The sequence below is a fragment of the Hoplias malabaricus genome, chromosome 2 (assembly GCF_029633855.1).
Source record: "Hoplias malabaricus isolate fHopMal1 chromosome 2, fHopMal1.hap1, whole genome shotgun sequence".
Lineage (NCBI taxonomy): Eukaryota > Metazoa > Chordata > Actinopteri > Characiformes > Erythrinidae > Hoplias > Hoplias malabaricus.
Genome location: NC_089801.1, coordinates 53,543,962 through 53,560,751, shown reverse-complemented (window position 1 = coordinate 53,560,751; position 16,790 = coordinate 53,543,962). Strand labels below are relative to the sequence as shown.

Below are 16,790 nucleotides of genomic sequence, written 5' to 3'. Positions count from 1 at the left end.
GTTTGGTCTGCATTTCTGGGCAGTTTTTGAAGGATGCTTCTGATTAGAACAGCCTTTGATGCAGATAAATACATATATTCTACACTGTCTGAAGCCTTGGCGTTGGAACACAACATATATATGAGAATCCACTGGGTTTTTTTAGTGGATAAGGAAAGCACAGGCTAGTTGTGGAAATGCACTGTAAATGTAAAAGAGTGGGGTTGTTGTGATGTTATTATATTTGTTGGGGAAGTATCACACATCACATCATGGCACTAGGCCCGCATTAACGGTGCCAGTGGGGCTTGGTAAAACCTTAGTCACCAGGGAGGCCACTGTTAAGAGGGCTGTAAAGCTAGCTTGGAGTGAGGTGGGTCAGGGACTTCACAGTTGTGCCTTCCGGAGATGTGAACTTAATTCAATGAAACATTGATGAGGGGAGATGCCTACCTCATGACCACTGTGAAGAGATTCTTGAATTTCCCCTGGGGATCAATAAAGTATCTATCTATTTATCTATCTATCTATCTATCTATCTATCTATCTATCTATCTATCTATCTATCTATCTATCTAGTGGGTGTTTTGGGTACTCAGGGCTGGGCTACTTAAATGTTGAATGATGTATAATAGTGGAAATATTGTAGTTGCTGTGCTGAGCTGGGCCTTTGTGTGACTGAACTGGCAAAGGATATTTTGCATCTTATCTTGTGTAGAATTATAGTTCTAATAATTTACTGAAGCAAATATAGAGTAAGGTGGTATCCTAAATAGCAGAGCGTCTGTACATTGATTACAGCACATACTTTAATGCCCCAGTTTTATCCATTTACACATTTCATGTTTCAACACTGACAGTACACTCTTTAAAAGCATGAAATTTCATGACAACACGTGATTCCAACAGCACTGGCAAAAATCAGAGATCCCTTTTTTCATTACTTTCTACTAAAGAATTACTTATTTCATTGCATGAGGAAGCAGAGCAGAAAATATATTTAACAGAAAATTACAGAGAAGCTTCAACATACCTGTCAATGCAGAATGCAAATGAAAAATTACTATAATGTATTATGTGACCCAGTGCTTAATCATACAGCTACCCTGCAATAGCAATTCTGCTTATATTCATGCTTTTTATTTGAGTAGGTTTTTTTTTGTTGTTATTATAGAGCTATAGGAAAAGAAATATAGACATCTGTGGACAACTGCTCATTAAACATTTCTTTCAAAAATCAAGCATATGAATAGGCAGTTTGCCACCCTTAGCCACAGTAACATTTTTTCTATGTAATATTGATTTCTCTGAAGATTTGATTGTTTTCTAACATGAAAACTTTAGTGAGAACTTGTATTGATGTTGGATGATTAGTTCTGATTGAATAAATATCACAATAATGGTCCACTCTCTGTCCAAAGGAAGTAATTTCACTGTTCTACTGCAGGGGATCATTTTACCCCTCTGGACAATATTTGATATTAGTTGTAGTTCAACTATTCAACTAATGTGCAGCTGCTCCAGTGTGTCCCAATTTGTGTCTTGTTTTCTTTACACAGGCTGTGTGTGTGTAAGTGTTGTGAAGGTGTCCAGGGTCAGGACATTATCCTCTGTGTTGAGAATATACAGAATGTGTGTAATCTCTTTCAGACAATCTTCCACCAGACCCACTTGTCTTTATACAAACAGTGGCTCAATTATACCCTCTCTTTTTCACATACACCCACACACATGCGCGCTCACATCACGTGCTTACTTACACTCATGCACAATAAAAAAAAAGGATGTTACTGTAGTACAGTTCACCACAGCAACACAAAATTCAACTTCATACTCTACACTTAACGATCACGGAATTAGGAACACCTACCTTGTACAGGAACACCTACTCACTGAACATTTTGTCAGTTCCACTGACCACACAAGAGCACTTTGTAGTTTCACCAGTCGTGAACCCTGCCAAACCTCTCGGAGGTGGGAGGGGTGCTAATGGTTCACAGCTTGTTCATTGGGTAAATTAAGAGTTAAACATCACATTACAGCTGGCACATTGCATTGAACAAATTAATCAGGAAACTAACTTGACATTGTTGTCTAACACTGCAGAGTTTTATTTTTATGGTCACCTCTTGTGGAATTACCACCATTAGATTCACAAAACGTAAAACATAAAGCTTTCTTTTTATCTACATACTGTACAGAATTTGTGGATTGCTATATCCAGGAGTTCATTACCAACCGATTTTTTAATAAAGTTACTTTGCCTACAGTGACTGAACAAATCAGTCGCCCTCAAAAATATTTTGACGAGAGACCAGCTTTATTATTACTCATGGCAAGTCAAGGCAAGTTCAAGGCAATTTTATTTATAGACACAATGGCAATGCAGTGCTTTACAAAACAGTACAGAAATATTACAGTAGAAGAATAAAAATTTTAAAACATCATTCAAATATTTTAAGAGTAATTAAAATTAGAATTAAAGTATAAAAGATAAAACATAATATATATTAGTGCAGTATAACAAAAGACATTATTGAACTGAAAAATGTCAATGCATTAGAACATTCCTGAGGTCTAGAACCGATAGCACAGATAGGTACTATTAATTAATATAATTAATTATTACATATTAATAATTAATTAAATTGTACAGTATAAAACAGAAAACAAGAAAAAAAAAGTGATACATTCATTCATTTATTATTTGTAATCACTTATCCAATTCAGGGTCGCGGTGGGTCTGGCGCCTACCCGGAATCACTAAGCGTAAGGACCATGGGAAGAAACCGGAGCACCCGGAGGAAACCTATGCAGACACAAGGAGAACACACCCAACTCCTCACAGACAGTCACCTAGAACTTTAACATACAACCTCCCTGGAGCTGTGTGACTGCGACACTACCTGCTGCGACACCGTGCCGCATACTGTCAAAATAGAAAATAAAATAAAGTATCCACACTGAATCTGCAGATCCAGAATAAAGAGTATTGTGAAGTTTACAGTAGCCATACTGACCAGATCGCTAGCTGCTCTCTACACGGCTCCCACTGCTCCAATAATCTGTAAAGGGTTGTGCTTAAAATCAATCAGTACCCTATTCACTATATACTTCATTACATAGTGAGCAATGTGGAAGAGAATAAGGTAGAATGAGAGAAAGAAATGTCCTCCCTTCCCTTTTGGCATGAGTTCTACAATTACAGACAGTAGTCCACCTGTTCCCCTGCATACTTTCTTATCCCCATTTCACCCTGCTCTTCAGTGGTTAGGACCCACTCAGGATCACCACAGAGCAGGGATGATTTGGGTGGGGGATCATTCTCAGTGCTGTAGTGACACTGATGTGGTGGTGGGGTGTTAGTGTGTAGCACTGGTCACTGAAGCATTGCTGCTGGAGATTTTAAACCCTCGGTGTCACTGCAGGAATGAGAATAGTGCATCGACCAAAAATATCAAGCTGACAGCCTCCTGTGTCCACTGATGAAGACCTAGAGGACGACCAACACAAACTGTGCAGCAACAGATGAGTCCACTCAGTGTCTACTCTGTTAGATGCACTTTATTATTTTTATTGTTATTATTATTATTATCATTATTATTATTATTATTATTATTGTGGTTGTTGTTGTTGAGGGATATTTGCAATTACTTTAATAATTACACTTCATAATCAAACATCAGCATAGTAACAATTGATCTGTAATTTATTAACGCGACCATTCCGTTTATGTAAACATTGTATCCACATTGAGTCCCTCTCTATGATTCTTAAATCAGATATAAACTTATAATATACACGTATTATCTGAGCATCTTAAAAAAAAAGACCCAGACTCAGAATCAGATTGCAGTGGAGATTAAAGGGTTAAAGTGCAGCTGTTTGTTTGTGCCTCCAGTGTGTTGCTGCTGGAGATGTAATCCCTCTCACGAGGTCTCTCTCTGTTTGATATTGGGTCCAATTCAATTTCCTATGGTTTCTGGATTGCCAGTCATGAGACTCTAACTATGTGTCTGTACTGTCCCTTGCCACTGGCTTTGTGTGTGTGTGTGTGTGTGTGTGTTTGTGTGTAGTAGTGGTAGTAGTAATACTTCATTTTTCCCCCTTATGTTTATCAGGATACATTCTAATAGTTTGGCTACAAGTCCCTTTATTCTACTTAGGTTTAGTGATATTTTACGTAAGCATAAATACACATGAATAAACATATAGTAGTCCAAAATAAGAATTGAGGGGAAATGTTTTTCTGTGGGGCAGCATGGTGGCGCAGCAGGTAGAGTCGCAGTCACACAGCTCCAGGGACCTGGAGGTTGTAGGTTCGAGCCCCGTTCCGGATGGCAGTCTGTGAAGAGTTTGGTGTGTTCTCCCTGTGTCAGCATGGGTTTCCTCCAGGTGCTCCGGTTTCTGGAAATTTTGCTAATATCTCTCATTTGCAACAGTAATAATGAAATATCAATTGAAATAATTACATTTCCTTCACATTATCGCCATTTGTTATTAACTCTTAAACATGTGAACACAAATCTGATCCTTGGGCAAAAAGTGTATTTGTGAGTGCATTTTTCTGCTCAAACTCAAAAGCCCTCGTAGACCCACACATTCGCAATGTTCCCTGGTAAAAATGGAGTCAGAGAAGTTTTTTTCTCTTTCTCTAAAATGTATCATATTCTCAACAGTGGATAAAGATAATAAATGTTTAGCATTCTTTGTGTAAGAATGCTGTGTGCATAATTAGACAATAGTCTGACCTTCACTTTTACAGCCTCTTATGCCTTTTCATAAAGTTTTAATGCAGAAATGCATGTTATATTTATAATTTTGGATAGTGTCTTCTGAAAAAAGAGTAGGATTCCATCATGTTCTACAGGGTGGGCCTTTTATATGGATACACCTTAATAAAATGGGAATGGTTGGTGATATTAACTTCCTGTTTGTGGCACATTAGTATATGGAAGGGCGGGAAACATTTCAAGATGGGTGGTGACCATGGGTTCACCATTGTGAAGTTGACACTTTTGGATCCAACTTTTGTTTTTTTCAATGGGAAGAGGGTCATGTGACACATCAAACTTATTGGGAATTTCACAAGAAAAACAATACTGTGCTTGTGTGTGCTGCCCATTGTGTTGGATTGTCAAGCAACCCTCTTCTCTCACTCTTCACAAACTGATAGCAACACTGCAGGAGAAATGCTAGCACAGGCTTCCACTATCCGTAGTTTCAGGTACTGCACATCTTGATGGTATGGTGGGGTATATGGGGTACAAAGATAGAGGGGCCATTCTTCGTCAATGGAAACCTCAAGGCCACTGGATATGCGAAATTGCTACATGATGATGTGTTTCCCAATTTATGCACTGAAGTTGGCACGTTCCCTGAGTTTTTCCAGCAAGATGGTGCACCATCACATTATGGGTGTCAGGTCCAAGCATTCCTAGATGAAGTTTCCTGGAATTGGATTGGACGTCGTGTGCCAGTGGAATGGCCCCCAAGGTCTCCCGATCTGACCCCCTTAAACTTTTTTTCTTTGGGGTCATCTGAAGGCAATTGTCTATGCTGTGATGTGCAGCACCTGAAACTACGGATACTGGAAGCCTGTGCTAGCATTTCCCCTGCGGTGTTGCTATCAGTGTGTGAAGCGTGGGAGAAGAGGGTTGCACTGACAATCCAACACAATGGGCAGCACTTTGAAAATATTTTATAAGTGGTCAGAAACTTGTAAATAACTCATGAAAGAATAAAGTTACAGTTAAAACCAAACACACCATTGTTTTTCTTGTGAAATTCCCAATAAGTTTTATGTGTCACATGACCCTCTTCCCATTGAAAAAACAAAAGTTGGATCCAAAATGGCCGACTTCAAAATGGCCACCATGGTTACCACAGACCTTGAAAAGCCCCCCCCCCCTTTTACTAATGTGCCACAAACAGGAAATTAATATCACCAACCATTCCCATGCTATTAAGGTGTATTCATATAAATGGCCCACCCTGTACCTTAGTTTATGAAGGTCTGTTGCTGGTTTAGCAGGGTCTTGCTGGTTGCCCGGCATACTAATGGTCATACAAGTGCAGGACTAGATACTGAGCAGTATAAGGTCTCCACTGTGGTTGATCAGGTAACCAGCAAAACATAAATTACTGTCATTGCTGGAACATAACCTTGTATCTCCAGTGTAGTAACTGTAAAGGAGTTGCTAAAACAATGGAAGGCAATGTAACATGTTTATATTTCCAAAAATACTGCAGCAGCTTTATAGTTTGTTCATACAATTTTAACAGCATTTTAACATCTTGTGTTTTTTTTTTAATTATGCAGGGAAATATATGGCCCAGATTTTGTGGACACCTGAGAATCCGGTTTACCTGAAATTAATGGAATTAGTTGCAATGTTAGGAAGGCTTTAGATTAGGTTTTAGAACTTTTGATGGCATTTCTCCATGACAGCATTAGGGAGGTGCTGATCCATAATGATTACTTCTGGATAACAGAAGCCACTTCAGCTCATCCCAGTGACATATGATGTGATCCATCACTCTACCGAACACAGTACTAGTGCTGGCTGGAAGCCTTACACCCCTCTAGCTGATGTTTTCCATTGAGCAGCAGCTACAGAGCATCCAGTGAATTGTGATTTTTTATGGAGTGTGTGTGTGTGTGTGTGTGTGTCTGTTTGTGTGTGTGTGTGTTTTTCTGAAAATTATATGAGAAATAAAATTTGATGTAATAATACATGTTATGTGTAGACTTGGTGCAGACTAATTTATTAATTAATAATAAAAGTTACTAAATATTAAAACCAAGCACAATCTTCCAGGAAAAAGTGCATTACTCACTGTAATATCGCTGAAATATTGATATCCAGACTAACTGAAGCTCTCCTTGGGATCTTTTAGGACTGGCTTATTTCATCTAATGGCCCTTTAGGAACACAAATAATAGAATACATCCTGAGACACAGCTAAAGCCCACCCTTGAAGATGATTTAACCCCGTCACACATGATTTGAGAATCGTGTGATGAAGACTTCATAGCTGTTTATAGACTCTTTTATGTCTAGATTATTTTTAGGCAAAGCAAGGAGAATCAAATTCAGTCCAGATTAGCCTTTTCTTGAAATTCCATGCACAATTTGGCAAGAATGTCTGAAATAAAAATGAACGGTGTCATATAAACAACCATCCAATTTATTTGTGAGATTATTTTCCATTTATCAAATGGAATTGTAGACATCCAAGGAACACTTGGGATATAACCCAAAATCTGTGCTAAACTCACAACTACAGTGGGCTACAGGGTTTGTGTTTTTTTTCCTCACCCATTTTCACAGTGTGACATCACTAGTCAGCGAGCTCCTACATCGCCTCCTACTTGTGGCTCTCTTAAATGCACAAAATTGCCATGTACTCACCAAACAGCCACAGGACAGAAACTGGACACATCATTTTCAAATTTTCAAATGCCTCACTTAGTTTGAGGTTTTTTTCATTTCTTTTATGATTACCATTATACCACCCACCCCCTGTGGTCTGCTTGAAATGCCTTAGTGCAGTGACAGGGACAATGTACTATACAAAAGGCGGCATCATTTTGGATGATACATAAAACTGAGTTCCTGATTCTCTGAGGTAATGAAGCCTCTAAAAGATTTCCTGAAAAGTGTGTGCGTGTTACCCAAATGTCCTGCTCACTGTTATCACTGTGGCCACTGTCGGCCTCATAATTGTCCCCATCACCAAACAACTGGCTTAGTCATTCCTTCTAATCTCCTGTCCATATATAATGAACCAAAAGATGTCTAGAAAAGTTTTTCCAAAATAAAAAAAACACTTTAATTTTGACATTACTAACATTTTTCAAGTTTAAGGCAGTAATGCAGTTACCACTTTGTATTGTTGCTGTTCCTCCGATTTGAAAGCTGGGCATAGCAGACTTTTAAGAGCATTAATATTGGATTTTGCTTTGCTATTATTTTCAATAAGTGATGATATTTCTGTCACTCGTGTGGTTTGTTTGTTCTGCACATGGCTACACAATGAGGTTAAAACTCGTTTTCTGAACTGCTCCTTCATTTCTTCCAAGAATTCATAGTCTCCAGAACAGATTAACATTGTTGTTAGCATTAGCCCACATGCCAAAAGCAACAGATTGATAAAACAGGTCTGACCCAATGTGCTGAAGAAACCCACATAATGTGGTTTGTATGGTGTCATTAAGTTTATTAAGGAACACTGAGTGGTCCTTGTCAGGGGTGTTGCTTTTTGATTGAACAGGAAAACAACTTTTCCACAAGAAGAATATAAATATGTAGTAGTATTAATTGTGGGTCAAACCCAGTTAGAGAACAAGCCCTCTTCTTAAGTCCTATAATAATCTGTATTAAAGATAAGTCACAACATTTTTTGTTTAAGTATTTGTAATACCAATACATGTATTTACTGTCCTGCCCTGGACAAAAGGGATAAACGTTAAACATGAAATTAACAACACCTACACAAAATAAACTGACTTAATATGAATTAGCTTTTCACTTTAATTTTTGTAAACGTTGAAGCCTTTCAGCCATTTTTTCCCTGAATTTACACCCCAATTTGAACTCGTCTATAATTCCATCCTTTCACTGAATTTATCTCAGTTGCACAGTGCCACAGGCCTAGGACTTCCTTTGAGACTGAGACTCCTGCAGCACTCTGGAGTCCCAGACATCTTTTTACAGAAAGAAGAGAGTGGTTTTCCACTCAGTGTTACTGGTGTCTGAGTTTAAAACATTCAATTTATGAATAATGTGTGAGCAGTTATTCTCTACAGCAATTGAATCCAGACCAAACCTTTAGTGTTCTCTTAATTTTTCAGTAGTGGGAACAGTAGGAATATTTCAAGCCTGTCTGCAGTATTTTAAACCAATACTAATTAAAGCATAATATTTTGCCTTTTTTTTGAGAGGGGCTGCATATTTTATCATCTTTAATTGTTATTTATTTACATACTCTCATGCCATTTAAAACGTGGTTAATTGTAGACTGAAAATGTTAATCGGAAATTATTCAATAAATTATGTCACCAAACTAAAATCAGATCCTAAAGAATTAAATCATCATATATTTTCAGCCTTTGGACAGGTTGGAGATCATTGGCAGCACAACAAAAAAAAAAATGCAAAAAAACTTGCCAGAGCCTATAAATTGTTTCAAACTGCCTTTTTATACAGTCAATACCTGTGGTTCCCCACCTGGGTTCCAAAATCGTGCATATATTACACATATGGCACTGCAGTGCCAAAGCTTATGTCCACATGGTCTGCATGTGCATGTTAAATTATGTGCATTAACTGAAACTGCCCCGTTTGTTAAATTTCAGTTAATTATTATACTTTATGGGGCTGCGCAGCAGGTAGTGTCGCAGTCACACAGCTCCAGGGACCTGGAGGTTGTGGGTTCGATTCCCGTTCCGGGTGACTGTCTGTGAGGAGTTGGTGTGTTCTCCCCGTGTCCGCGTGGGTTTCCTCGATGCAGGTGGATTGGCAACTCAAAAGTGTCCGTAGGTGTGAATGTGTGTGTGTGTGTGTGTGTCTGTGTTGCCCTGTGAAGGACTGGCGCCCCCTCCAGGGTGTACCAAGTATTAAGAAAGGCAGACTTTTTATTTTACCTGTTGCATGAGACCATAAGTAATCACTTGTTTCAGTTATTAGAAACGTTATGAATTAACAAAATGATTTGTACTGTTTAGTTAGAGTCAGCAGTGACTACTATTCATTCATATAGTAGGTGTCATTAATCACTCCAAACCGAGGTTGAGAAACAGTTGCAGGTTTAACAGTTTATAGTGTAAATTAACACAGTGCTTGAAGAGAGGTCAAAACCTGAAATATTTTAAAACCTGAAGGTCAGTACAGGGAGATGAACAAGCCCAAAAGGCAAATCAAAAAAACAAAACCAAGTATCAGGCAAAAGTCAGAAAAACTAAAAACGTATTTAAAAAAGAGATGGCTCAAAATAGCAAAAATAGCTGAAACAATAGGCCTACTTTACAACTATGAAGACAAGACCTCTATGTAATGTAAACAAGACCTCTATGTAAACAAGAACTCTATGTAATATTTTTTACCTTAAAATTTCAGCTTCAAAAATATTGTGATGCTTCACTGAACTGTAATATGGAGAATAGAGCCTCTGTCAGTGCTAATCTTGGCTAGGCGCTGCAGAAACTGACATTTTTGACATTTATTTTTTTCTTTTCAGAAATATATTTTTTGTTATCATTATGTGACATCCAAATAAATGTCTGAGGAAATCTCTGGCGGTGAATGTACTGATGTCTGCAGTCTCTGTAGTGTCACAGTCATTGCAGTTTGTGTAAAAGCAACGCATTGTTAGTTATATGTCTGGAGAGGTGCGATAACCCCACTAAATAACCCTTGTGGAACCATCATTTGTAAGTGTGAAGGATGTGTGTGAACAGGTCTACTATTTTAGGTTGTTAGAAAATATATATAGTCTATCTAATTTTTGATTTTTTAGCTAAATGTTTAGTTGCCTTTAAAAGAGAGAAAGGTCCTAAATAAAAAGGAAATAACTATAGAAGGAAACCAAGGGAAAAGGATAAAACCTATAATTCATATTCGTTTTTACTAATAAAGATTTGCACATTTTCTTAGATGCTTGTAGTGGGGTGGGCTCCAATGAAAATAAGGTTGTTAAGCACTGGCCTACACCTTTTAAGACTGATTATTTATAATACTTATAAGACTGATTTTCTTCATTATTTTTGCAGATGCCACTAAGCCATACATCCATTACTGCCGCTCTCCGAGCATGGAGACCTTTACTTGCTGGTGGCATCCCCTGGACAACGGTTCCCAGGGCGATGACAACGTCACCTACAGCCTGATGTACACCATTGGGTAAGATATGGCGTGACATTTAAACCAAGGTCACTGATCAAGTTAATATGACTAATGCAGCAGGGCTGGATGCTTTCCAGTCGATTGAAAATAAGTGTAAAAGCACACTAATCTTGCAATTGAGCCAGTTAAACCTTAAAGGAGATGTCTACAAATTGTGGGGAAATGTTTGCACAGTTTGAAGTTTTGAATTACAAAAGAAACCAAAAATGTTTTTTAGTTTTGCTGTACTTTTGATCTGTTTATTTTTATGCACCAAATGATTTGACTGATAACAGCAAAATGCTGGTGAGATATTATTAGGGAATTAATTAATAAAAGAATAAACGAATGAATGAACGAACGAAAATCTGCACCAATCGCCCATAGGATTAACACCACCTCTTTGTTCCTACTCTTACTGTCCATTCTCTGTGCTCCGCGGACCATGCATAAGTACTTTGTAGTTCTGTAATTACAGACTGCCGCTCTGCTTATATTTGTTTTACACACTGCTGTGCTTGATCCACTCATACCAGCACAACACAAACTAACACACCACCACCACATCTGTCACTGCATCTCCCATCTCCCAGTACCTGCTCTGTTGTGTCTTTTTGTGGTCCTGATCAATAAAAAAAAAACAAGGTCAACTACAGACTACAAAGTGTTCCTGTGTGTTCAGTGGAGACCACATTTAAGAAATGTAATGAATTCATAAAGTGATTCTTTTTTTGTAATGTAGTTTTGATGACTCTTAAATTGCTGAATACAGGTTTCAGGGAGAGTTTTTTAAATGTATTTCTCATATATATTCATTTAACTATTTATTTTTATATATTGATGCCAAATATTGTTGTGTATTGTAGTAAAGGGCCTCCAAAAGAGTGTCCGGACTATGTGAGCGGTGGGCCCAGTAGCTGCTACTTTGACACTAAGCACACGCTGATCTGGGAGGTTTACTGCATGAACGTAACAGCACATGGACGCAGAGGATCCTTCACGTCTGAGGAGCACTGCCTAGATGTGGCTGATATTGGTAAAACAACACACACTCACACACACAGATACATTATTCATTCATTCATATATTGTCTGTAACCTCTTATCTGATTTACGGTCGCGGTGGGTTCACATCCTACCAGGAATCACTGGGCGCAAAGGGGGAACACACCCTGGAGGGGGCGCTAGTCCTTTAGAGGGCGACGGACACTATCACACGTATACGTATAGACACTTTTGAGTCGCCAATCCACCTAGCAATGTGTTTTTGGAGGAACCTGGAGGAAACCCATTCATAGGGCAGCAGAATGTCCTGCTGTGTTTTAACGGGGTTCAACATTGCGATATGCAAGATTACCACCCCAAATTATGTAATTTATTCTGATTATAGTGCTGCACACCTAACTGTCACCTGGACCTGGCCTGGACTGTTCCTTTTTGAGACTGCTCCATGATTTGCTTAGTAGCTACGTGAGATTAAATTTGCTTTTCCCCATTTCACAGTGACTTTTCTGGCACAGATTTAACATTTAACATAATTGCATCGTCCAAATTGCCTTGTTCTCCCATTTCATTTGGTTGAAAGCTGAAATGGTCCAAAACTGCAAAGTTGCATTTAGTTTTGTAACTAGGTCTGCTGCCATAATGTCCATTTTTATAAATAGATTGGGACTCAGCCATTCATCAGCAGTTCTGATGCGAACTGTTTGAAACACTTGGTTAAAACACTTTTAACCATTTTTAAAATTTTAAATTCTTTATACATGCACTGAAGTCTAAAAAAGAAAGACCATGCAAAAAAAAAAAAAGGAAAACATGTATACATCGCAGTGGTGAAAGTTGCTTGCCATTCATAGCGGTAGGCTGATCAATAGTACAGTATTACTATATTACGGTTGTTGCAGCGGCCCTACCTACGCAGACATGGGGAGAACACACCAAACTCCTCACAGACAGTCACCTGAGCAGGCCTCGAACCCACAATGCCAGAACCCAAGAGCTATGTCACAGCGACACTATATTGCGGCGCCACCGTGCCACCCACTTAGTTATTACCCATTTTTAATTTGCTCTGTGTGCAGTATTGCTCTATGTGGCATAATTACGATTGCTTTCATTTTTGTCTCTTTCATATTATTTTAAATAATCTTTTTGAATTAAATGCCACCAGGGTCAAACACCACAGCACCATATTCACCCTGCCTAAACAGCCCTGTTCAGAATGACCGGTTTGAGTGACTGTCTTTAAATGAATAGGAGCCACCTGCAGCTTGCCCCAAGTGAACAGTCGCAAGTCAGAGAAGCTTTTGTGGTTTTTTTTTTTTTTTTTTTAATGTTGTTTTCACCATTTTTACTTGGTTCTCGTATTTCTATGCTCTTGTCCTTTGGGCTCTAACATGAGAACAAGTCTGGCACTGTGATTGGAAATATGCAGATCACAGGATAGTGCACTTCCCCTATTGCATAATATGGGGAGCACAATCAGACCTGTTTGTTTTAACTCAGTCTGACTTAAGACTCATTTATGCGCAGTGTTCAATATGGGTATGCATACGCACCACGCCTTCTGTTTGTATTCTATATAAATTTCATCCTTATTTGTGCACATTCTTTGAAAGCTTACGGATATGGATGGAACAGTACCACTGGAGACCGTGTGGGCAGCACAGCAAATAGCTCAAGCGAAACATGACCATTAGTAAAATAAATGAAAATATTTTTCCATCCACATTTCAAAGTATTCAAAGGCCTCACAGACCAACGTCATTTACACCCCTGCCTCTTTCTACTTTTTTCCTAGTGAGTAGTATTACATTATCAGCACCTCCTCCACATTCGTTGTTGTCATCAAAACGTTTCACACTAAACAGCCCTCTAATGAATGTATTAAAAAACACATAGTAGTATGTGGGTATTGACAGTCATAACGTTTGAAATGGATATGTCCATTTTTATATACATAATGGGAGTATAAATCAGCCTTTAGGGGGTAACACAAAAAAACTAACTAATCCCATTGAAGGATTGGGAAACACTCCCAAATGAATATGCAAATGCACTGAAAAGTTTACTTTCTCCATAATCTTTCCCCAATAAATATATACTACATATATACTATATATACAATATTTAACATATACTAAACCAATAACAAAGTGTTTCACTGTCTGTGTAAGTGTCATTCCAGGTTGATTTCTGCTTTAATTCTCTGTCTAAATTGAAGCAGTAACTTCAGCAGTAGTGTTAAAACTAGCACATTCCCTTCTTGGACATCATGTCAACCACCTCCTAAACCAAATGCAAAACCAGCATCATTGGAGCTTAACATGCTTGAAGGAGAATACTTGTACTAAGTAATTGGGAATTGGGGGAAAGCAGCAAATCTTATCCAAGCATATAATACCCTTTAATGATGGAACTGTAATTTTGAGCCTGTGCTTGTATCTATCCACAGTGGAGATTGACCCACCTTTTAATCTAAGCTACACTCTGATGAACATCAGTGAGTACGAGTCCGGCCGCACAGTGCTGGTCTCCTGGCAGTACCCCATTGCCCCACAGGTCCAGATCGGCTGGATCACACTCATCTACGAACTACGCTTTAGACCACTCAATGAGCCCAACAACTGGAAGGTACTGAGGCACATCTGTTTGCATGCACACTGTTTGTTTGCAAAAAAGTACTGAGCATGATGATGGGTTACTATAAAATCCCTCTCTGTGTAAATCTGAATGGAAACTACTAATCAACTACTATTATATAATAATATATGGTATTGTGACATCACCGTAGTCAGGAAGACAAGACTGAGCCATTACTGCCTTCAAGCAATCTTTATTTAAAACCCTTGAATTGGCCCTTTTTTTCCCCTAAACCTGAACATGAACATACCTACAATCCTGTGTCCAGAAGAATACTTTTTTCCAAGTTTAAACCTTGAGAAATTGCATTGAAAAATAATCTAAATTGAATAAAGATTCAAAATGTAGTGTGAACACAATCCAGTTTTGATCTGCACTTTTGTCTGTATTTTGAAATACAGATTTGAACAGTATTCAAATGGACTAAAGGTACTTTATTTAAAGGTATATGGCACTGAAATCACAGACAGGTTTATCCCTGTGTGTGTGCATGTGTGTGTCTGTGTCCCGCTGCAGGTCAAAGAGCGTCTACGTGAGCCTCATCTGGAGCTGCTGAACGTGCCAGTGGGGAGTTATGAGGTGCAGGTGCGCTGTCGCTCAAAAAATAACAACCTCTGGAGCAAATGGAGTTCACCACTTACCATCATTATTCCTGCTAGACACCTGCCAGGTACACACCCACACACACATACACACATAAAAACACACGCACATCATAAACCCCCATACTTGCAAAACAGGTATGTATCAATACAGTTAAATCCAAATCATAATTACACTAACAGAAATGGACTGACATTATTGTAAGTATAAATAAAACATAATATAATTCATAAAAATATATCCTCTTCACTATCATTTATACTGAAAATCTTGAGATGGTTTACTTGTTCTTCGAAGTATAAGATCTCGAAATTACAGTGATATATCACAAACACACAGATCCAAGTCTATACTAAATAAGCTTTAAAAGCCAGACATAATTATTGTAGTTCATTTCCATGCTAAATAAAGCAGGGCAGTGCCCATTAAAACCTTGATTGGGAACAAAGCGTACCGTCTGTTATGTAGCTATGGTTAATTATTTTGTAACGTTTCTTTGCACACTGCTGAACTTCAATGTGCTTTTAATTTGACATAATCTGGATTGCACAGTGGAGTGGAACAAATGATACGTGTGGAAAAATTATGGAATTATCCACCCCTTCAGTGTTAACTGAACCAAAGACAATCGGAACCCCTGCCGCGATGTGTCATTGTTCATCACATTTCCAGAGAATGATTGATTTTTTTATTATTAAGTACAATCATTAATTTAATTTATTAAAAACATAAGACTTTTACCTCAGGCGGCACAAAAGGTAGTGTCTCTGTCACACAGCTCCAGGTTCCTGGGGTTGTGGATTTCCATGAGGAGTTGTGTTCTCCTCGTGTCCGTGTGGGTTTGTCTACATGATCCGAAAAACACACATTGGAAGGTGGAATGGCTTTGCAAAAATGTCCATAGGTGAATGTGTGTGGTGCCATGTGATGGACTGGCGCCACCTCCAGTGTGTGTTCCTGCCTTGTGTCCAGTGATTCTCTCATATCTCTATCAAAAATATATACATCTGCTTCATTTTCCTTGATTTCTCAATACTCTTTGTATAGTCAATTGCTTATGCTGCTGTATCATTTGTTTGATTTGTATAAATGTGAGTTTAGGAAGCTGTGTGTGTTTAAAGGAACACTATGTAAGATTGTTGTTGTTATTTCTTCTGTGGGTCTCCCCAGTGTTATTCATGTTTACAGCACTGTACTGAAACTAGGGCGGCATGGTGGCACAGCAGGTAGTGTCGCAGTCACACAGCTCCAGGGAGTCTTGCTCCGGGTGACTGTCTGTGAGGAGTTTGGTGTGTTCTCTCTATGTCCGCGTAGGTTTCCTCCCGCGGTCCAAAAACACACGTTGGTAGGTGGATTGGTGACTCAAAAGTGTCCGTAGGTGTGAGACAAAGAATGAATGTACTGAAACTAATTAAAAGGGGGAGCAAGGGTGGATGTTTTCCTACCCTCCTATAGTTACACAGTACAGGTTCTGCAGTGCTGAGCCTAGAGTAGCAATGACAGAGAGTTTATTCTCCCTAGTACATGTCAGTGAAATATCACAATGATTTGCACTTATAATTTTAAAGTAAAATATGACATAGTGATCCTTTAAAGTGTGTGGAATCAGCTTTTTGGGCTATTGTGTTTCCTATCACTGTATTAAAGATACACAATGCTACTTTAATTGCTAAACATACA

At 38.5% G+C, this 16,790-nt stretch overlaps 1 protein-coding gene across 1 annotated transcript in view; it reads left to right on the top strand.

The window, feature by feature from the left end:
• The window catches only part of LOC136687180 (prolactin receptor-like), a 56,924-nt gene that overhangs the window by 33,689 nt on the left and 6,445 nt on the right, over positions 1–16,790 (top strand). The window contains exons 3-6 of the mRNA XM_066661465.1: positions 10,754–10,883; positions 11,732–11,901; positions 14,320–14,498; positions 15,024–15,177. Coding sequence (XP_066517562.1) covers positions 10,754–10,883; positions 11,732–11,901; positions 14,320–14,498; positions 15,024–15,177 — 633 coding nt within the window. The remainder of the gene's footprint in view (positions 1–10,753; positions 10,884–11,731; positions 11,902–14,319; positions 14,499–15,023; positions 15,178–16,790) is intronic.